At 45.4% G+C, this 22,136-nt stretch overlaps 1 protein-coding gene across 1 annotated transcript in view; it reads left to right on the top strand.

The window, feature by feature from the left end:
• The first annotated feature begins 3,715 nt into the window (after window positions 1-3,715).
• LOC137570536 (transmembrane 4 L6 family member 4-like) overlaps window positions 3,716-22,136 on the top strand; it is a 32,219-nt gene continuing 13,798 nt past the window's right edge. The window contains exon 1 of the mRNA XM_068279229.1: window positions 3,716-4,036. Coding sequence (XP_068135330.1) covers window positions 3,863-4,036 — 174 coding nt within the window. The 5' untranslated portion in view covers window positions 3,716-3,862. The remainder of the gene's footprint in view (window positions 4,037-22,136) is intronic.

Genomic DNA, 22,136 nt, shown 5'->3' with positions numbered 1-22,136 from the left:
CTCAGAGGGAACATACATGAACTAGAGACCTTTTTATCTATCCCTTGCAGTCAAAAGCCCAGTTATCTGCTTAGGAAAGTATTTTATAGCTACAGTATGTCAGATGCATAGCTGGATATGAACTCTTTCAGGCAGGGAAAAAAGAAAAGACTGTATATATATTTTCATATTGGGCACAATCCAATTTACTTTTTCTCCTAAAGGTAGCCACTAACGGTCCAATTTCTAGCGAAAAATTGTTCGAGAGATCAGAAATTCTGATCGGAAGTGAAATATTGTAATAAATCGTTCACTACACCATCAACGAACCAATCTTTGCTTCCTATCTATCACAACTAATGAGAAAATCCAAATTTTGGTTTGACGGAAATTCATTCGGGCGACATTTTTTTTACTCATTCATAATCGATTGTGTCCACCAATGGAGATTATTTACAACCAATCCGATCAGAATTTCTGATCGCTCGAACGATTTTTTGCTAGAAATTGGACCGTTAGTGGCCACCTTACGTTTCTTCTTGGAGATAATTTTTCACCTTCCCTTTCAAATAACTTTTCAGCACTCTGCAATTGAAAAGGTACCACAAAGTGGGTGACAAAGCACTGTCAAAATTATTCAGAGTATTTACTTGCTTAATAGATTTTTATTGATTGATAAGATGTAAAAAATGTTGCTTAGGAGAAAACTTGGAGAAAAAGTGAATTGGATCTGGCCCATTGTGTGGCAAATGTTGGCCACACTCTGACTTTGCAATCTTTGGGCAGAATTAACATTTAAAAACTCAATCCACCAAATTCACTTATTTTAGTTTGGATAGAGTGGTCAAAGTTTACAGCCTCTTTTAACGCAAAACTGGAATGAGAAGAATATGGAGTCTGCTATATATATTTCCTTTTAAACAATACTAGTTGCCTGGAAGCCCTGCTAGTCTGTTTGGCTGCAGAAGTGTCTGAATAACACCAGAAACAAGCATGCAGCTAATCCAGTCAGCTCTAACAATAATGTCAGAAACAGCTGATCTCCTGCATGCTTTTATAGGGTCTATGGCTAAAAGAATTAGAGGGAGGCAGAGGATCAGCAGGATTGCCAGGCAACTGGTATTGCTTAAAGGGAAATGAATATGGCAGCCTCCATATCCCTCTCATTACAGTTATCCTTTAACCATTTCTGCCGCCCGGACGTGAAGCTCACGTCCGGGCGGCTGCTCTGATGCGGTGTCGCGCTTCGGCGTGCCCCCGCCTCCCCGCGGTGTCCCCCGGTAGCCCTGGGATCAGTGAAAGGGAACATGGTTTTCCCCTGCAGAAAAACCGAAGCGCTCACCCGTGAGGCTTCAGTTCTTCTGCCCGGAAGAATTTACGCATCCCCCTTGTACTTCCGCTTAGGCCTCGTTCACATCTGCTGCGCTGAAAAACGTGTTAAAGCGCATGGTAAAAAACGCATGCGCTTGTGCGCGCTTTAGTCCACGTTTCTGTGCGTTGCGCTGCGCTTCTTTAAAGCACGTTTTGCTTACTGTAGCCGCAGCAGTTGTCAATAAAACTTTGTTTTTGTATGTAAATGTATTTTTTTCTCCAATTAGGGGTAAAAAACGCATGCGCTTCTATGCGCTTGTACGCGCTTCTATGCGCTAAAAAAGCGGACCCATTCACTTGCATTGCTGTGCGCTTTCCAGCTCAACGCACAGAAATGCCTGCAACACTACGTTTCTGTAACGCTGCTCAGCGCAGCGCATAGATGTGAACCAGCTACATTTAGTTACATGGAAAAATCAATACCTTGCTGAATGCACAGGGCAGTGCGCTGTGGAAAGCGCACAGAAACGGCCCTGATGTGAACGAGGCCTTAGCGAGAAGTACAAGGAAGGAAACCAAAAATGAAGGTGGCCATCTTGTGGCCAAATAGTAAAACTACATCTACACATGTTTTTCATAAAAATTTCCACATATAGCAACATTAAAAATTGACAGTTTATGTCTCACACCAAAATATTCCCTAAATAAAATTTTTAATGGAAAAAAAAAATTACAATAATAAAAAAAAAGACTTAAATCGTTACCTAAGGGTCTGAACTTTTTAAATATGCTTTTGAAGGGGGTATACTACAAACATTTTTTTAAATTATAAGCTTGTAAATAGTGATGGGCGCAAAACTGAAAAAATGCACCTTTATTTCCAAATAAAATATTGGCGCCATACATTGTGATAGGGACAAAATTTAAATGGTATAATAACCGAGACATACGGGCAAATAAAATACATAGGTTTTAATTATGGTAGCATGGATTATTTTAAAGCTATAATGGCCGAAAACTGAGAAATAATGAATTTTTTCAATTTTTTTCTTATTAATCCTGTTAAAATGCATTTACGGTAAAGTGGCTCTTAGCAAAATGTACCACCCACAGAAAGCCTAATTAGTGGCGGAAAAAAACAAGATATAGATCAATAAATTGTGATAAGTAGTGATAAAGTTATTAGCGAATAAATGGGAGGTGAAAATTGCTCCGATGGATAAGGTGAAAAATCCCTGCGGGCTGAAATGGTTAAAGTGGAACTGAAAACTGCTTAAAAAGAAGAGTTTCACTTACCTGGGGCTTCGGCCAGCCCCCTGCAGCCGACCTGTGCCCTCGCAGTCCTGGGCTGATCCTCCGTAACTCACTTTTTTCCCATAATGGAGGTCGACTTCTAAGTCAACCTCCATTGCACCCTGGCCACGCGTATGCAAGTACGGGTTCTTGTAGCCAGGTGCGCCCTGCGCAGGCACAGTACAGGAAGATAACTACTGCACCCGCACAGTACACGTCCGGCTACGAGAGCGTGCACAAGGAGGCGTGCCACCAGGGTCACGCAGGCGCAGTGCACTCGAACTGCGCAAAGTGTAAGTGAGCCGCGGCGTGGGACCAGCGCATCGGCGAGTGGCTGCTTGGGAACAGGTCGGCTGCAGGGGGCTGGCAGAAGCCCCAGGTAGGTGAAACTCTTACTTTTTAAACAGTTTTCAGTTCTGCTTTAAGTGTTTATTCTTGTTATTGTCAATGTTGGGGAGCCATTTGATTCATTCTTGTGCAGACAGGAAGTGGCTTCTGTGACTTCCTTCCTTCCCTAGTTATACTAAGGACTCGGAATCAAGCCTGTAGTGTCAAGTAAACAGGAAGTAAGAACATTTCTCTCCGACTGGAACACAGTCAACTGTAACAAGCTGACAGAGAGTCCAACCCTCACTCACTCTGTCCAAAATGTAACAGAAAAAAAATGTTACTAGAGATAGACGATAACTGAATTATGTTAAATCCAATTATTGTGGGTCTTATAAAGGCATCTTGGAAACAAACAGGCCAAAGATTCATGTTTCTACCTGATTTGTGCAAAGTGCTTCCACTTCTTTTCAGCAGCATTGCAATGCCATAAATGATTCACATCAAACAACTGAAAAGAATTCTCGGACATTACAGTAGTATAAGAAAACTATGCATTCCACTTTCCATCCAATAGTTAATCATTTATAAAGGTTACGGGCAGCAGGGAAAGTCAATGAATGTTGAAATTTGGGCTTCAACAAGGGAAGCTTTTTAGTATCTCTTTCAGGAAGGAGTGGCAGATCAATGAAACTATCCCATTTTTTAAATATTAACAGAGAATGTTAGTTGTCATGGTAAATCCTGAACTTGCTACATGCGTAATCTGATTTATGGGCCTTCATTGGCCACAGACATATAAATAGCCAGGTCACAGTGAAATCAAATCCGGCAGGTCATCATATTAGCTTGCTAGCGACACTGTGTCGCTGAAGAATTATTCTGGGTTGGAATAACACATCTGGAACACTCCAGGCTATTATAGAGAGAAATATCTGTAATTTGCATCATCATGTGCTTTGGAAATTGCGCAAAATGCCTGGGCATTGCCTTGATCCCCCTCGCCATTCTGTGTATTCTAGCCAACATTCTTCTTTTCTTCCCTGGAGGAAAAGTTGCCAGCAGCAATGGACATATATCAGATGAGGTTTGGTGTTTCGGTGGGATCCTGGGATCTGGTGTATTGGTGAGTAGCAGACTGCACAGAATTTGGAAAAATACCAAAAGGAAGAAAATATATTTGCAAGAAAGATCTTCTGTGTTGATTGTGAATTTTTCTGGAATGATTGCCCGTGATATGGCATGACAAACAGCTTATAGTTTTGCTGACATAACAGAGCACTCAACAACCTACATTTTCTTATCTTGCACTTGATCTTGAGCCGAATTGCCATTGCATTCTATTTGTTTCTCAATATTCACCTTTTTGCCAAAATGAATCTTGTAAGTCGCAGTTTTATGGAACTTCCTGCTTCCACTGGAAGTTCCTTGAGAATTTTACACAAGTTCACAATTTCGATTATATTTTGGGAGTCCACCTAATTCATTAATGAGCTTTCAGTGGCAAAGTGTTTGTAGTAAAAAAATTGTGTTGCTCACCGCAAACTTCCACATGTTCAAGCATTTTCTTCAATGTTGGTAAAAGTTAGTATTAATTTTATTCTCAATATATATGAATATCAGTAAAATCAGTAAAATTTTGCAGTGTGTATTATATGTTGATAAATAATTTGTTCTACTTTTATGTCGTTTTGGCTTAGTAAAAACTGGAATACAGTACATCTACCCTGTTGTACAAAACTTTTCTCATGAGTTATTTTCTGTGATCTGTAATATTGCCTTTCAGCTCAGAGGAAGCAAAGAAAATCACTCAAATAGTTTTTTCCCAGGTTTCTTTAAGTTTGATGTTACCATTCCTAATCTTTTTTTTAGTATATTTTTGCTTACTGGGAGTTGAAAATGTATTATGTAAATACGGTTACATAACATCTGAGAAGACTTTTGTTTATCAGAGCTAAAGACTGAATTTTATGCTTTTTCAGCTTCGTTTTATTACAGGAATAGCTGATGAGCCGGCGTTGCCCGGGTATGTATTTGGCTGGTGTCGGCTCCACCCACTTTTTCTAACCCTAACACACAAACACTCAATGACCAAGTTTGTGAGCTTTGGCATCAATAATTTGTATATTCCCTAAGAGATCAAATAATTCAGATTAACGGTTTGTGACTACCCTTTCCAGTGTTTGGACCCCAGTCACCCAATGACCATCTATAGCAGGTTTGAGGCATCTGCTTTTAACAGTGTAAAAATGGCAGCAATTTAAATATTCCCTTTGTAAATCAACGGGTGAATTTGGTGAATGATTGGCTAAAATAGGCTCCACCCACTTCTCTGAATATTAATCTCAATCACCCAGTGACCATCTGGGCAAAGTTTGAAAACCCTGCAATTAACATTGTAAGAAGGCCTGCGGTTTATATTTTCCCAGTGAAATTTGTTTTTGGCTCTCCCCACTTTTTGTAACCTGGACACACAGTCACTCAATGACCAAGTTTGTGAGCTTTCAGGTTCTTGGCATCAATAAAAACAAATCTGATTGGCTGTTTGTGGCTCCGCCCCTTTTCTGAATTTGAACCCCAGCGACCCAATGACTAACTGTACCAGGTTTTAGGCTTGTGCCATTAACAGTGCAAGAATGGCAGCAATTTTAATATTTCTCTTGAAAATCAACAGGTGAATATTGATTGGCATTTTTAGGCTCCACCCACTTTTCTGAATAATAATCCCAGTCACCCAGTAATAAACTATGCAAAGTTTGAGAACCCTGTCATTAACAGTGAAGAAGGGCTGCAGTTTATATTTTCCCAGGGAAATCTGTTTTTGACTCCACCCAGTTTTTGTAACCTTGACACACAGTCACTCAGTGACCAAGTTTGTGAGCTTTTGAGTTCCTGGCATCAAAATTGTGTGAATGGAAGCCATTTATCCAGCAAAGAAATCTGATTGGCTGTTCGTGGCTCCGCCCCTTTAGTGAATTTGAGCCCCAGTCACTTAATGACTGACTGTAGCAGGTTTGAAGCCTCTGCCATTAACAGTGTAAGAATGGCAGCAGTATCAATATTTCCCTTGAAATTCAATAGGTGAATTTTGATTAGCTGTTGTAGGCTCCACCTACTTTTCTAAATATTAATCCCAGTCACTCAGTGGCCAACTGTGTCAAGTTTGAGAACCCTGCCATTAAGAGTGTGAGAATGGCTGCAGTTTATATTTTCCCGTGTAAAAAGTCAGTGTTTTTGGTTTATGGGGTCCTTGGTATCAATAAGTTGAATTTTTCCATTGAAATTAAACAAATCTGATTAGCTGTTTGTAGCCCCCCCCCCCCCCTTTCAGAATTCAAACCCCAGTCTCCCAGTGATTGACCTTACCACATTTGAGGTATCTGCCATTGAGAGAATGGCAGCAATGTTAATATTCCCCATGAAAATCAATAGGTGAATTTTGATTGGCTGTTGTAGGCTACACCCACTTTCCTAAATATTAATCCCATTCACCCAGTGACCAACTGTGTCAAGTTTGAGAACCCTGCCAATAACATAATGGCTGAAATCAATCTAACAAATCTGAATGGCTGTTTGTGGCTCCATCCCCTTTAGTGAATTTGGACCCCAGTCACCCAATGACTAACTTTATCAGGTTTGAGGCCTATGTATTAACAGTGTAAGAATGGTAGCAATGTAAATATTCCCCTTGAAAAATCAATAGGTGAATTTTGATTGGCTGTTGTAGGCTCCACTCACTTTCTAAATATTAATGCCAGTGACCCAGTGGCCACCTGTGTCAAGTTTGGGAACCCTGCCATTAACAGTGTAAGAATGGTTGCAGTTTATATTTCCCCATGTAAAAAATATAGTTGTTGGCGCAGCCCACTTTTTCAAATCTTGACATATAGTCACTCAATTACCAAGTTTATGAGCTTTGGGGTCCTTGGCATCAATAATTTGTATATTCCCATTGAAATGAATCAAATTTGATTGGCTGTTTGTTGTTCCGCACCCTTTCTGAATTTGAACCTCAGTCACCTAGTGACCAACTGTACCAGGTTTGAGGCATCTGCTATTAACCTCCTTAGCGGTAACCCCGTGCTGGACACGGGGTAAGCCGCCGGAGGGTGCCGCTCAGGCCCTGCTGGGCCGATTTTCATAATTTTTTTTTTGCTGGACGCAGCTAGCACTTTGCTAGCTGCGCCAGCACCCCGATCGCCGCCGCTGCGCGCCCGATCGCCGCTATCCGGTGCGGCGCGCGCCCCCCCCCCCCACCAGACCCCTGCGCTGCCTGGCCAATCAGTGCCAGGCAGCGCCAAGGGGTGGATCGGGTCTCCCAATGACGTCCCGACGTCGCTGACGTCGGTGACGTCATCCCGTCCCGTCGCCATGGCGACGGGGGAAGCCCTCCAGGAAATCCCTTCTTTGAACGGGATTTCCTGATCGCCTATCGCCGGAGGCGATCGGCGGGGCTGGGGGGATGCCGCTGAGCAGCGGCTATCATGTAGCGAGCCCTGGGCTCGCTACATGATTTAAAAAATTAAAAAAAAAAAAAAAACTGCATACCACCAAGGGGGTTAACAGTGTAAGAATGGCAGCAATTTAAATATTCCCCTTGAAAATCAACAGGTGAATTTTGATTGGCTGTTGTAGGCTCTACCCATTTTCCTGAATATTAATGCCAGCCACCCAGTGACCAACTGTGCAAAGTTTGAGAACCCTGCCATTAACAATGTAAGCATGGCTGCAGTTTATATTTCACAAGTGAAACTTGTTTTTGGCTCCACACACTTTTTGTAACCTTGACACACAGTCACTCAATGACCAATTTTGTGAGCGTTCAGGTTCCTGGCATCAAAAATGTTTGAATGAAAGCAGTTTATCCAGCAAAGAAATCTGATTGGCTGTTTGTGGCCCCGCCCCTTTAATGAATTTGAACCCCAGTCACCCAATGACCGACTGTAGCAGGTTTGAAGCCTCTGTGTAACGATCGGTGTAAGCACGCAGAGAGAATCTGATTATTGGTGATCTGCAGTATCACCAAGAATACAGATCTATACCTGATTATGGATGATCTGCAGAATCACCAATAATACTGATATAGTGCTAACCTCTGGACACCTCTAGATATATATATATATATATATATATATATATATATATATATATATATATATATATATATATATATATATATATATATATATGGTGAGTGTTTGGTGTAACAGTATGACTTTGAGCAACCCACCTGATGAACAGGTGATCCTAAGCAGTACAGAAGACACTGCTATGGAGAGTACAGAAACCTTCCAGCAGCCTGAGACTCTCCAAGGGGTGGAGTCAGGCTGAAGGTAGGAAGGACCAGAGAGTTAGTGACACCTGAAGGTGGATGTCACTGACAGACCTTGGAGATTATCTCTTAAGTGGAGAGAGATAGCTCTCGAGGTCGGGCAAGCCAGGTCGGCAACACACGGACAGATAAAGTATAAAGACAGAAGGCTGATTCGGTATCCAAGTCAGGCAGGGTTTGGCAACATGATATCAGATATGCGTGGTACTGAATCAGAAAGCAGAGGGATAATCAGGAAAGCAATAGGTCATAACAAATATCAAACAATGCCTAGTCTTGGGTGTGAGGTCCGTGGTCTCTACACCCTGGAACGAGTCTGATGTATAACAGAATGATAACACAAGTTCCCTAAACTTGGGTGTGAGGTCCGTGGTCTCTACACCCTGGAACTAGTCTGATGTATAACAGAATGATGACACAAGTTCCCTAGTCTTGGGTGTGAGGTCCGTGGTCTCTACACCCTGGAACTAGTCTGATGTATAACAGAATGATAACACAAGTTCCCTAGTCTTGGGTGTAAGGTCCATGGTCTCTACACCCTGGAACTAGTCTGAAGTATAACAGAATAATAACACAAGTAATCTGGCTCAGTGTGAATTCCCAGGTCCTCCTGGTTCAAACACACTGTTGGATCTGACTAAGGTCTGAGTGCTTCCACGTAGTGATCGGAGCGGCAGACAATTTGAGAGTGGCCAGCAGTAACCATATATAGAGCAGTGCTCTCTGGCGTCACCCTAAAGTGATCAACCAATGGTTACCAGCTCTGAGGTCAGCTGACCGGCCTGGTCAGCTGATCCCCCCTTGACCATCATAAAAGTTCTGCCTTTCAGCACGCGCGCGCATATTCCTAAACCTGTGTGAACTAACAGGCTCAGCCACACCAGCTGCACGCTGCTGCGTGCAAACCCGCCACGCTGGACGCGGAACCAGCCGCCTTGCTGTCAGTACATGCGGTGGCTTTTCCACGTTCTGCCATGTCACTAGATGCACGCTTCCGCATGCAGACCGCCGCGTTGGATGCGGAATCAGCCACCTTGCTGTCAGTACACGCGGCGGCTTTTCCGCGTTTTCTCACACTCTGCCATTAACATTGTAAGGATGGCAGCAGTTTAAATATTCTCCTTGAAAACCAATAGGTGCATTTTGATTGGCTGTTGTAGGCTCCACCCACTTTCTTGAATCTTAATCCCAGTCACCCAGTGACTGACTGTGGCAAGTTTGAGAACCCTGCGATTAACAGTCTAAGAATGACTGCAGTTTACATTTTCCCATTAAAAATAAACGGCTGAAATTTGATTGACTGTTTTATGCTCCACCTACATTTTGTGGCTTTGTAACCCTGGTCACCAAGTGACCAACTGTGCCAAGTGTGGGACTCTGGCTTGATTACTGTGAGAATGGCAGCCTTTTACATTTTTTCCATTGATATGAATGGGTGAAATCTGATTAGCTGTTTGTATCATCCCAGGTAGTAAGGGATCTGTATACCACGTTTCATTCAAATCGGTAAACCTGTTTTTTGAGTGATCATGGCACATACATACATACACACATACACACATACCTGTACATCCAATTTTATATATATAGATTAGGCTTAAAGCTGTCTAACACCCAACATTACAACTTTGCTTTAAAAGATTGCTTACAGCTTAGAAACTATTATGCCAGATTTTTTTTAAAGCAGAAATTCACTGAATGGGTTAAACATGACATTTTAGCTTTGCATTTAGCTAGAAATCTGTACTGAGGTTTAGTTACAAATGTATCTTTGTTTGGAATGCAAATAGACCTCTGAAAAGCCTGTCTGGGAAGCCATCTGTGCTCTCTCAGAGAGGTGTTTGTTTATTTACATTGTAAATAGATACATTTGTATCTAAACCTCAGCACGGAGGAGGATTTCTAGCTAAATGCAACACTAAAATGTCACGTTTAATCCATTCAGTGAATTTCTGCTAAGAAAAAAATCTGGCATAATAGTTTCTAAGCTATAAGCAATCTTTTAAAGCAAAGTTGAAATGCTGGGTGTTAGACCACTTTAAAATATTTTAGGGGTGGAGTTAATATTAAATTAGTGGAAGGGCTTTTTTTTTCTGCTCCATGCATTAGTATGCAGACTTCAACTGAATCAATTCAACCTATGTCTTGGGTCTTGGCTCTGCGTTGCGTTTGTTTCATCACACTGCATGTTGCATTATTGGCCAAAAATGTGACTATAAGTAGAAAAAAAACACAAAATGGAATAAGTATGCAAGAGAAAATGCAACACAAGTGCACAGGTGTGACTCTGTAGTGTGAAAGAGCTGTAACAGTCACTCTTATATGTTTGGTGTGAGTTAGGACCTAGGGGCCCATATGCAATGACATTTTTCTCCTGAGTTTTCTCTTAAAGAGACTCCGTAACAAAAATTGCATCCTGTTTTTTATCATCCTACAAGTTCAAAAATCTATTCTAATGTGTTCTGGCTTACTGCAGCACTTTATACTATCACTGTCTCTGTAATAAATCAATGTATCTTTCCCCTGTCAGACTTGTCGGCCTGTGTCTGGAAGGCTGCCAAGTTCTTCAGTGTTGTGGTTCTGCTATGAACTCCCCCTTCCAGGCCCCTCTATGCACACTGCCTGTGTGTTATTTAGGATTAGAGCAGCTTCTCTCTTCTCTCTTATCTTTTACAAGCTGGATAAATCGTCCTCTGAGCTGGCTGGGCTTTCACATACTGAGGAATTACAGACAAGGGCAAAGCTGTTTGCAGGAAGAAACAAGCAGCCTGAAACTTCAGTGCATGAGAACAGGGGGAAAGAAACACACAAATGATCTCTTGAGATTCAAAAGGAAGGCTGTATACAGCCTGCTTGTGTATGGATGTATTTTCTATGTGTGGACATACTGTACATCAACCTACTTCCTGTTTTGGTGGCCATTTTGTTTGTTTATAAACAAACTTTTTAAAACTGTTTTTAACCACTTTTAATGCGGCAAGGAGCGGCGAAATTGTGTCAGAGGGTAATAGGAGATGTCCCGTAACACACTGGTATGTTTACTTTTGTGCGATTTTAACAATACAGTTTCTCTTTAAGTCATATTTTCAAAATTATCAGTAAAGTGCCATTGAAACCATCAGCAAGCAAAAAAATACACACAATAATTTTGATAGTACTTTTTTAATCAACTTTTTTGGTACTTTTTCCATTGTAAAGTCCTGAAACGTTATCCTAAATCAAAGATGAAAAATGATCTCCTTGGAGAAAACTCAGTTGAAAAAGTGAGTTACATATGATATGGGGTAAAAGGAGAGCCACTCACTTTAATTATATGAACAACTCTTCAATAAGGGAGGAGATTGTTGCTAATAACCTCAGTATAATAGCAGAAAAGGATTAAAGGCAGTGTTTTCAACGTACCTGTAACACAATTTATTAAGACCGTAGCCAATTGAGAATCACGATTCGTTACAGTATATAAAATCACACACACATAATAAAATCAATTCATATGTATCAGTGAGCACTCACTTTTGCACACACACACTGTGCATATATAGCTATTTTGCTGTTAGCTTCTTATTCAAGTAGCCACCACTTTGTGGAAGATGTGTGGAAGGGCTGCTTTAACCACTTCAGGACCACAGGCTTACACCCCCCCAGTGACCAGGCTATTTTTTACAAATGAGTGCTCTGCAGCTTTAACCTGCTGAGCGGTCTGGATGAGCTCAGCTCGTCCATTACCGCCAGAGGGTGCCGCTCAGGCCCTGCTGGGCCGATTTGGCTCAAATAAAAAGCAGCACACGCAGCCGGCACTTTGCCAGCCGCGTGTGCTACCTGATCGCCGCTGCAGCGCGGCGATCCGCCGCATGCAGCGGCAAAAGAGGGTCCCCCCAGCCGCCTGAGCCCAGCGTAGCCGGAACAAAAAGTTCCGGCCAGCGCTAAGGGCTGGATCGGAGGCGGCTGACGTCAGGACGTCGGCTGACGTCCATGACGTCACTCCGCTCGTCGCCATGGCGACGAGGTAAGCGAAACACGGAAGGCCGCTCACTGCAGCCTTCCGTGTTACTTCTGGCCGCTGGAGGCGATCAGAAGAACGCCTCCGGAGCGCCCTCTAGTGGGCTTTCATGCAGCCAACTTTCAGTTGGCTGCATGAAATAGTTTTTTTTTAATAAAAAAAAAACCTCCCGCAGCCGCCCTGGCGATCTTAATAGAACGCCAGGGAGGTTAATAGCTTGCTGCAGAGCCATACCACTGAGCACACAAATGAATCCCCTCCCCCCTTATTTTCTGCCCACCAATAGAGCTTTCTATTGGTGGTCTCTGATCGCTGGTGCCGTTTGTTTATTTTTTTATTTATTAATAAATATTGCTGTTTTTTTAATGAATTTTATTCCCCCCCCATCCCTTCACCAGCCAATCACGGTGATCCTCTCTCATAGGCCTATAAGAGGGGATCGCAATCGAAGCCTCTTCAGGGGACAGCCGAGTGACATGGCTGTCCCCAGTACACCCCTGCAGTAGATTGCAGCGCTGCACAATGTAAATAGACGCCTTGAAACAGTCTCCTAGCGGCGATCGCCGTTGGTAGACTGATGATGGAGCACTGCTCCGTCACTCAAGCGGGATGCGCGCCCACCTGTAGAACCCCACCCCTGCAGTCTAAACCCACACAATAGTATTTGGCTGAAAAAAACCAGACCCTGGGCGGTACTAACTTTAGGAGGGGAAGCCTCTGCATCCTAATGAGGATTCCCTAGTCCTCCTGTGCAGCCCGGATCCAGTGCTGCCCCCTCTACACAAATATAGCACGAGCATGCGGTAGTTACAGATACTTCACATCTCGCACTAGATGAAGGAGCGCGAGTACCATGTAGGAGTGCGCGTACTTTCAAAAGGAGTGCCCGTAACTTAAAACCACACACTACACAGTACTACCATGCATAACATGCACATGCTGTATTTAACTCACGATGCTGGCTCTTAACTCGCCCAAGTTAATGAATCATCCCCCTAATGTTTAACTCATATAGATCTCACCAAATAAGTGCTGAATATTTTCGTGATTTTAAAGAAACAAAATGAATTAAATGACATGAGCAATTTGGTTCACTTGAACTGATTTATCCAATGGCAAATGGAACTAGTAAAGTAAATGATGGGCCCAGTACATTTTTTATATATATATTTGAATAGCAGCCTTGGGGTAGTTTTGTAATTGCACTTTCATTCCTTGTTACATCATTCACTAAAAATGAAAACATTATAGTCCCATACTGGACCGAGACAAGTTTATGAAGTTATTTATTTATACAGTATATTCATACTGTACATAGCATGATTAGCTACTGGAAATATGTCAAATCCAGCAGGAGTTTTTGAAATATTCAAAAAGACATGGAAGTGGATTCTGCATTATCTTGCCAGTGTCATAATCAAGGCCATATTTCAGCAAAGGCCACATAGGCTATTGCCTACTAGAGCCGCTGCCCAAAGCAGGAAGTGAGACATAGTAAAGGGGGACTCCAGCATTTACAAAATTATACACAAAAAAAGAGAAGTGTGGATACAAATGAGTGCTGCAGATGGAAAAAAAAATGCTGTCCAAGGAAAGAGAGAGGCTTGTGTACACGCTAGAAGAGGCTGCTACCCAAGAAGTGGGCTTGCATATTGTACATGATAAAGAGGATCGAGTGTTCATAGAAGAAATGGCTCCTGCCCAAGTAACGGAAGGCTATACATGGCACATGAAAGAGATAGGCAGGCGCCTAAGGAAAGGGTAGCATTATATGGCACATGAAAGTGAGGGGTGGAAGTACAAAATGGAAGAGGCTGCTGCCCAAGGAAGAGGGTATATCTACACATGGCACATGAAAGAGAGGGGCTGCTGTCCATGCAAGACAGGGCTGCCACCCGGGGAAGGGGGGAGGGTTATATCTGCACATTACACATGAAAGAGAGGAGCTGGTGTACATGCAAGACAGGGCTGCCGCCCAAGGAATGGGGATGGGTATATCTGCACATGGCACATGAATAAGAGAGGAGCTGGTGTACACAGGGCAGCCATCAGGGGAGGACAACTGACACTGCAGTGAGGGGCCCAGGTCTTCTGGCTAAAGGATAAGAATGGCTAAAGGATAAGAACGGACCTACAAGTCATTATCTCATTTTTGAACCGAGACTACGTGTATTTTGCTAGTATTTGGCTCCATCCACAACATGTCATGACCCCGCCCACTTTTTGCCGCATCACGCTGTGCATGCAGCTTTCTTTAGTGTTGGAGCCATGCACATTTTTCTCCACAGCGCACTTCGCGCATGGACACGGGGTGGGGTGGCTAGTGGGCAGGCACAGCAACCAGTGGGTGGACCCAGGGAGGGGGGGGGCCCAGGCCTGATGACATGTGAGGGGCCCCAAAATTTCTGGTGGTGGTCCTGGGTGTACATGCAAGAAAGGGCTGCCGCCCAAGGAAGGGGAGGGGGTATATCTGCACATTGCACATGAAAGAGAGGGGCTGGTGTACATGGAAGACAGGGCTGCCGCCCAAGGAATGGGGAGGGGTTATATCTGCACATTACACATGAAATAGAGTAGATGGTGCACATGGAATACAGGGCTGCAGCCCAAGGAATGGGGAGAGGGTATAACTGCACATGGCACATGAAAGAGAGGGGCTGGTGTACATGGAAAACAGGGCTGCTGCCCAAGGAAGGGTGGCTGCACATGGCACATGAAAGAAGGGCTGGTATACATTGTAGAATGGGGTTGCTGCTCAAAGATGGGTTGCACATGTAAGGGAGGGAAAAAGTAAAAATCCAGCCTCAATCATAATATGAATAAAAGCAGGACCCATTCTCACTAGGGCGATTAGCGGGTGATTCCTACTAATCGCCAAAGCGGTAGCACTTTTAAATCGCTAGCGCAATAGAAAGCTAATGGCAGTGATCTCCCTGTGGCGATTGCAGTCCTTTCGCGATTAACGGCAATTGCAAAACGTGTTACCTGCAGCATTTTGCTGCGATTCTCGAGCGATCGCAGTACAGTGCTATTATAGGCGCTGATCGTGATCTTCAAGAATCGCGGAAGTGTACAGTGATTTTTACCGCACTTATCGCGGTAAAATCACCCGTGCAAAACGGTAGCACTACTGTTTTGTGCTTTTAAGTGTGAATGGGCCCGAAGAAGTCCTACCGGTGCATAGGTTAGAAAAAGAAATGAAATACAGACTTATTACTGACTATATCAGTCTGACCCAAACACTGACCTGTGTGTTAACACAAACAAGATAACGTTTATTTTCCATGACATTGCTAATTAATTAGATCAATAGCATACAACACCTATAACCCGAGGTGTGAGAATTATGGAAGCTGCAATATTTATTTCCTTTTAAACAATACCAGTTGCCTGGCACTGCTGTTGTTGATCTTTCTGGTCAGTAAGGCCTAAATTGCTCACCTGAAACAAGCATGCAGCTAATCTTGTCATATTTATTAGGTGACACACTTCAGATTTGATACTTGCCTAAGAAGAGGGAAGGCTCTAAATACTATAGAACCTTCCTGTTCCTCTATACTGGCTGTAATTCCTGGTTAAAGGATACATGAAGCAAACCCACGAAGGAAAAACTTTACCCACCTGGGGCTTCTTCCAGCCCTTAGAAGTCTCTCTGTCCAGTGCCAAAGTTCTCCTATTGCTCCTGGCTGCTGCTGTCCCCTCCGTAAGATCCTGACTCGTGACCGGATTGTGGTCTTCTGCACTTGTGCGCCACATGCCTCCCGTGATCTCTGCGCTTGTGCAGTTCAATTCTTTGTGAACTGCGCAAGCACAGAGTGCTTCCAGAGGTGGGAGCGCATTCACAAGAGGCGCATGATGTGGAACTAGATAAAGTTACATGTTACTGCAGTTCTGTGAATCAAGCCGTGGTTTGTATCTCCAGCACACAGACAGGCAGGACAGGAATCAACAAGTCTCTAAAACAGCATAGATCCCATGCAAGCATGCAGCATCACAGTAATATCACAGTGCCATCTGCAGGACAGAAGCATGAACACCGCATGTTTCCTCACTTCAGGTTTGCTTTAATTAATGCCAATCCAAAGTCAAAATTAAAAGATCCTTGTCACAAAAATCTTAAAACTTAGAATACAAGTAAACATATACAAATAAGAAGCATGTTTCTTCCAGAGTAAAATGAGCCATAAATTACTTCTCTCCTATGTTGCCGTCACTTACAGTAGGTAGTAGAAATCTGACAGAACCGACAGGTTTTGGGTTAGTCCATCTCTCTATAGAGGATTCTCAGCACGGCCTTTATTATTTATAAAGACACTCCTAGAAAAATATTTATAAAAAGATGCTGGCCAGCCTCCGTGCTCACTGCACACTTTTTTTGTCAGTTGGACAGAGCAGCTGCCATTCAGAAGGGCTTATGAAAACAAAAGAAGCCTGAGAGTCCCCCTTGAGAAGTTGGGCTAATCCAAAACCTGTTGGTTATTTCAGATTTCTACTACTTACTGTAAGTGACAGTGACATAAGAGAACAGTAATTTATGGCTCATTTTACTCTGCAAGAAACATACTTCTTATCTGTATTAGAGTTGGGCCGAACCTCCGATTTTAGGTTCGCGAACCGGGTTCGCGAACTTTCGCGGAACGTTCGGTTCGCGTTAACGTTCGCGAACCGCAATAGACTTCAATGGGGATGCGAACTTTGAAAAAAAAAAAAATTATGCTGGCCACAAAAGTGATGGAAAAGATGTTTCAAGGGGTCTAACACCTGGAGTGGGGCATGGCGGAGTGGGATACACGCCAAAAGTCCCCGGGAAAAATCTGGATTTGACGCAAAGCAGCGTTTTAAGGGCAGAAATCACATTGAATGCTAAATGACAGGCCTAAAGTGCTTTAAAACATCTTGCATGTGTATACATCAATCAGGTAGTGTAATTAAGGTACTGCTTCACACTGACACACCAAACTCACCGTGTAACGCACCGCAAACAGCTGTTTGTGTAGTGACGGCCGTGCTGGACTGGTGTGCACCATGGCGAGAGTGCAGGTTTTGGTGGCTTTACAGCCCATATGGTCGCCTGGCTGATGTAGCTGAATGACAGAACAGTGACTGTCCAGCTGATCAAATTTGGTCTGACCACAATGAAGCAACGACCTTATTATCTTTTGTGTGCCCCCCGAGACACTCATCTAGGCGCCGGTCATTGCTTCATTGTGATACGCAAGCCCCTTCACCACGGCAAGGTAATGATCACGAAGGGGAATGGGCACATGTACATGCCTTTTCTTTTGTTGTTGCAGCTGCCCGCAGTGCAGCCAGAAAAATTAGGCAGTCATGTACACGCACCAGAAAAATTATTACAGCGGCCGCTGCTAGCAGCGGCCTAAAAAATTCAGCAATCCGCCTGGAGTCCCGGACCCTGTTGGTGGTGGCGGAGAAGGTAGTCAAGCGGCCTGCAGGCAGACATGCTGTGTGGAGGGACTGGGAGCGACTTAGTCTTCTTGGGGTAGGCCAGGCAGCCAGTCACACGGCGTGCAGGCAGAGATGCTGTGTGTGCGGGGACTGACTTAGTCTTGGGGCGAGCAGCAGCCCTCCGGGATCCATGCCTCATTCATTTTGATAAAGGTGAGGTACTTAACACTTTTGTGACTTAGGCAACTTCTCTTCTCAGTGACAATGCCTCCAGCTGCGCTGAAGGTCCTTTCTGACAGGACGCTTGCGGCAGGGCAGGAGAGAAGTTGGATGGCAAATTGGGACAGCTCTTGCCACAGGTCAAGCCTGCGCACCCAGTAGTTCAAGGGTTCCTCATCTCTGTTCACAGCAGTGTCTACATCCACACTTAAGGCCAGGTAGTCGGCTACCTGCCGTTCCAGGCGTTGGTGGAGGGTGGATCCGGATGGGCTACGGCGAGGCGTTGGACTAAAGAACGTCCGCATGTCCGACATCACCATGAGATCGCTGGAGCGTCCTGTCATTGACTGCGTGGACACGGGAGGAGGATTAGTGGCAGTGGTACCTTGCTGGCGTTGTGCTGTCACATCACCCTTAAAGGCATTGTAAAGCATAGTTGACAGCTGGTTCTGCATGTGCTGCATCCTTTCCACCTTCCGGTGAGTTGGTAACAGGTCCGCCACTTTGTGCCTGTACCGAGGGTCTAGTAGTGTGGCCACCCAGTACAGCTCATTCCCCTTGAGGTTTTTTATACGGGGGTCCCTCAACAGGCAGGACAGCATAAAAGACGACATCTGCACAAAGTCGGATCCAGTACCCTCCATCTCCTCTTGCTCTTCCTCAGTGACGTCACGTAAGTCAACCTCCTCCCCCCAGCCGCGAACAATACCACGGGAAGGTTGAGCAGCACAAGCACCCTGCGACGCCTGCTGCGGGTGTTCTCCTGCCGCCGTCCCCTCCTCCTCCTCCTCCCCCAAAGAAATACCTTGCTCATCATCCTCTGAGTCTGACTCATCCTCTGCACACGACTTCTCTTCTTCCTCCTCCTCCCCCCTCTGTGCTGCCGCAGGTGTTGAGGAAACAGCTGGGTCTGATGAAAATTGGTCCCATGCCTGTTCCTGCCGTAACGGTTCCTGGTCACGCTCATTCGCAGCTTCATCCGCCACTCTACGCACAGCACGCTCCAAGAAGTAAGCGTAGGGAATTAAGCTGATGGTGCCCTCACTGCGGCTCACCAGGTTGGTCACCTCCTCAAACGGCCGCATGAGCCTGCATGCATTTTTCATCAGTGTCCAGTTGTCGGGCCAGAACATCCCCATCTTCCCAGACTGTTTCATTCTACTGTAGTTGTAGAGGTACTGGGTGACGGCTTTCTTCTGTTCTAGCAGGCGGGAGAACATGAGCAGGGTCGAATTCCAGCGAGTCGGGCTATCACAAATGAGGCGTCTCACCGGCATGTTGTTTTTCCGCTGAATTTCCGCAAAGCGTGCCATGGCTGTGTAAGACCGCCTCAAATGCCCACAGAACTTCCTGGCCTGCTTCAGGACATCCGCTAAGCCAGGGTACTTTGCCACAAATCTTTGAACAACTAGATTCATGACATGTGCCATGCAGGGTATGTGTGTCAGCTTCCCCATATGCAAAGCGGCAAGCAGATTGCTGCCATTGTCGCACACCACGTTGCCTATATCCAGGTGGTGCGGGGTCAGCCACTCATCCACCTGTTTCTTAAGAGCAGCCAGGAGAGCTGCTCCAGTGTGACTCTCCGCTTTGAGACAAGACATGTCTAAGATGGCGTGACACCGTCGTACCTGCCATGCAGCATAGGCCCTGCGGAGCTGGGGCTGTGTAGCTGGAGAGGAGAACTGCCACTCAGCCAAGGAGGAGGAGGACAGCGAAGAGCATGTAGCAGGAGGAGAGGAGGTGGCAGGAGGCCTGCCTGCAAGCCGTGGAGGTGTCACAATTTGGTCCGCTGCGCCCTGCTTGCCATCGTTCACCACCAGGTTGACCCAATGGGCTGTGTACGTAATTTAGTGGCCCTGCCCGTGCTTGGCAGACCAGGCATCCGTGGTCAGGTGTACCCTTGACCCAACGCTCTTCGCAAGAGATGACACCACTTGCCTCTCAACTTCACGGTGCAGTTGGGGTATGGCCTTTCTCGAAAAATAAGTGCGGCCTGGCATCTTCCACTGCGGTGTTCTGATGGCCACAAATTTACGGAAGGCCTCAGAGTCCACCAGCCGGTATGGTAACAGCTGGCGAGCTAACAGTTCCGCCACGCCAGCTGTCAGACGCCGGGCAAGGGGGTGACTGGCCGAAATTGGCTTCTTCCGCTCAAACATTTCCTTCACGGACACCTGACTGCTGCTGTGGGCAGAGGAGCAGGAAGTGCTCAAGGGCAGAGGCGGAGTGGAGGAGGGTGCCTGTGAAGGTGGAAGGGAGAAAGCGGCAGAAGCAGATGATGCACCTGAAGGAGGAAGAGGAGAAGGAGGGTGACTTTTCTTTTGTGTGCTGCTGCTGCTGCTTTTGCTCAGGTGGCCATCCCATTGCTGTTTGTGCCTTTTCTCCAGGTGCCTTCGTAAGGCACTTGTCCCTACGTGAGTGTTGGCCTTTCCACGGCTCAATTTTTGTTGGCAGAGCGAACAGATAGCTTTGGTCCGATCTGAGGCACACACATTAAAAAATTTCCAAACTGCTGAGCCACCCTGGGATGTGGGCACTATGGGGACCTCAGCAGCTGATGCTGAAGGGCAAGTTGGCTGGCTGTACATAGGTGGCGATACATGGTGCTGTACACTGCCACCAGCTGTTTCTGACGAAGAGCTGCCCCAGCTTCTTTTAGCAACTTCTCTCCTCCTACTACTCTCTGACTCCCCCTCTGAACTGTCCCCCTCTTCATCTCCTCTATTGGGAACATACAGAGGATCCCTATCATCGTCATCATCGTAATCATCCTGCCCAGCTTCGCTTGCCTCAGACAAATCCAAACATGCACCATCAGTAGGTCCTTCATCCTCCTTACACGTTACATCCATAGTGTTGCCGCGTAACTCAGACATATGAGCTGGTGAAAATTCATCTGGCTGTAACAACAATGGCTGTGCATCAGTGATTTCAACACTAAATAATTCTTGCGAAGTGTCAAATGCAGCGGAAGTGGTGCTAGTAGTAGCGCTGGTGGCTGAGCAAGATGAGGTGTTCTGTGTCGCTAAATACTCAACCACGTCCTGACAATCTTGGGAGGTGATGGGACGTGCCTTCTTCCGAGCACTGTACTGTGGGCCAGGTCCACACGAAATTACATTTACACGACCTCGCGCAGACCTGCCGGGTGGCCTTCCTCTGGCTTTGGCACTACCTCTTCCTCTACCTGTTTTGACCATATCGGGTATGCACAGAGTGGTATATCACACTGCGTGCACTCACGTAGGTAGGTGGGTTCACTTAACTGCACAGGTATGCGCACTGATGCGGTGGGTTCACTGAACAGAACAGGTATACAGTGGCGGGTTCACAGAACAGGTATGCAGTGGCAGATTCACTGAACAGAACAGGTATGCAGTGGCGGGTTCACTGAACAGTACAGGTATACAGTAGCGGGTCCACTGAACAGAACAGGTATACAGTGGCGGGTTCACTGAACACAACAGGTATGCAGTGGCGGGTTCACTGAACAGGTATACAGTGGCGGGTTCACTGAACAGAACAGGTATACAGTGGCAGGTTCACTGAACACAACAGGTATGCAGTGGCGGGTTCACTGAACAGAACAGGTATACAGTGGCGGGTTCACAGAACAGGTATGCAGTGGCAGGTTCACTGAACAGAACAGGTATGCAGTGGCGGGTTCACTGAACAGTACAGGTATACAGTGGCGGGTTCACTGAACACAACAGGTATGCAGTGGCGGGTTCACTGAACAGAACAGGTATACAGTAGCGGGTCCACTGAACAGAACAGGTATACAGTGGCGGGTTCACTGAACACAACAGGTATGCAGTGGCGGGTTCACTGAACAGAACAGGTATACAGTGGCGGGTTCACTGAACTGAACAGGTATACAGTGGCGGGTTCACTGAACAGAACAGGTATACAGTGGCAGGTTCACTGAACACAACAGGTATGCAGTGGCGGGTTCACTGAACAGAACAGGTATACAGTGGCGGGTTCACAGAACAGGTATGCAGTGGCAGGTTCACTGAACAGAACAGGTATGCAGTGGTGGGTTCACTGAACAGTACAGGTATACAGTGGCGGGTTCACTGAACACAACAGGTATGCAGTGGCAGGTTCACTGAACAGAACAGGTATACAGTAGCGGGTCCACTGAACAGAACAGGTATACAGTGGCGGGTTCACTGAACACAACAGGTATGCAGTGGCGGGTTCACTGAACAGAACAGGTATACAGTGGCGGGTTCACTGAACACAACAGGTATGCAGTGGCGG

Source organism: Hyperolius riggenbachi, chromosome 4 (assembly GCF_040937935.1).
Source record: "Hyperolius riggenbachi isolate aHypRig1 chromosome 4, aHypRig1.pri, whole genome shotgun sequence".
Lineage (NCBI taxonomy): Eukaryota > Metazoa > Chordata > Amphibia > Anura > Hyperoliidae > Hyperolius > Hyperolius riggenbachi.
Note: the sequence above shows the minus strand (reverse complement) of the source record. Positions and strands in the feature narration are given on the sequence as shown.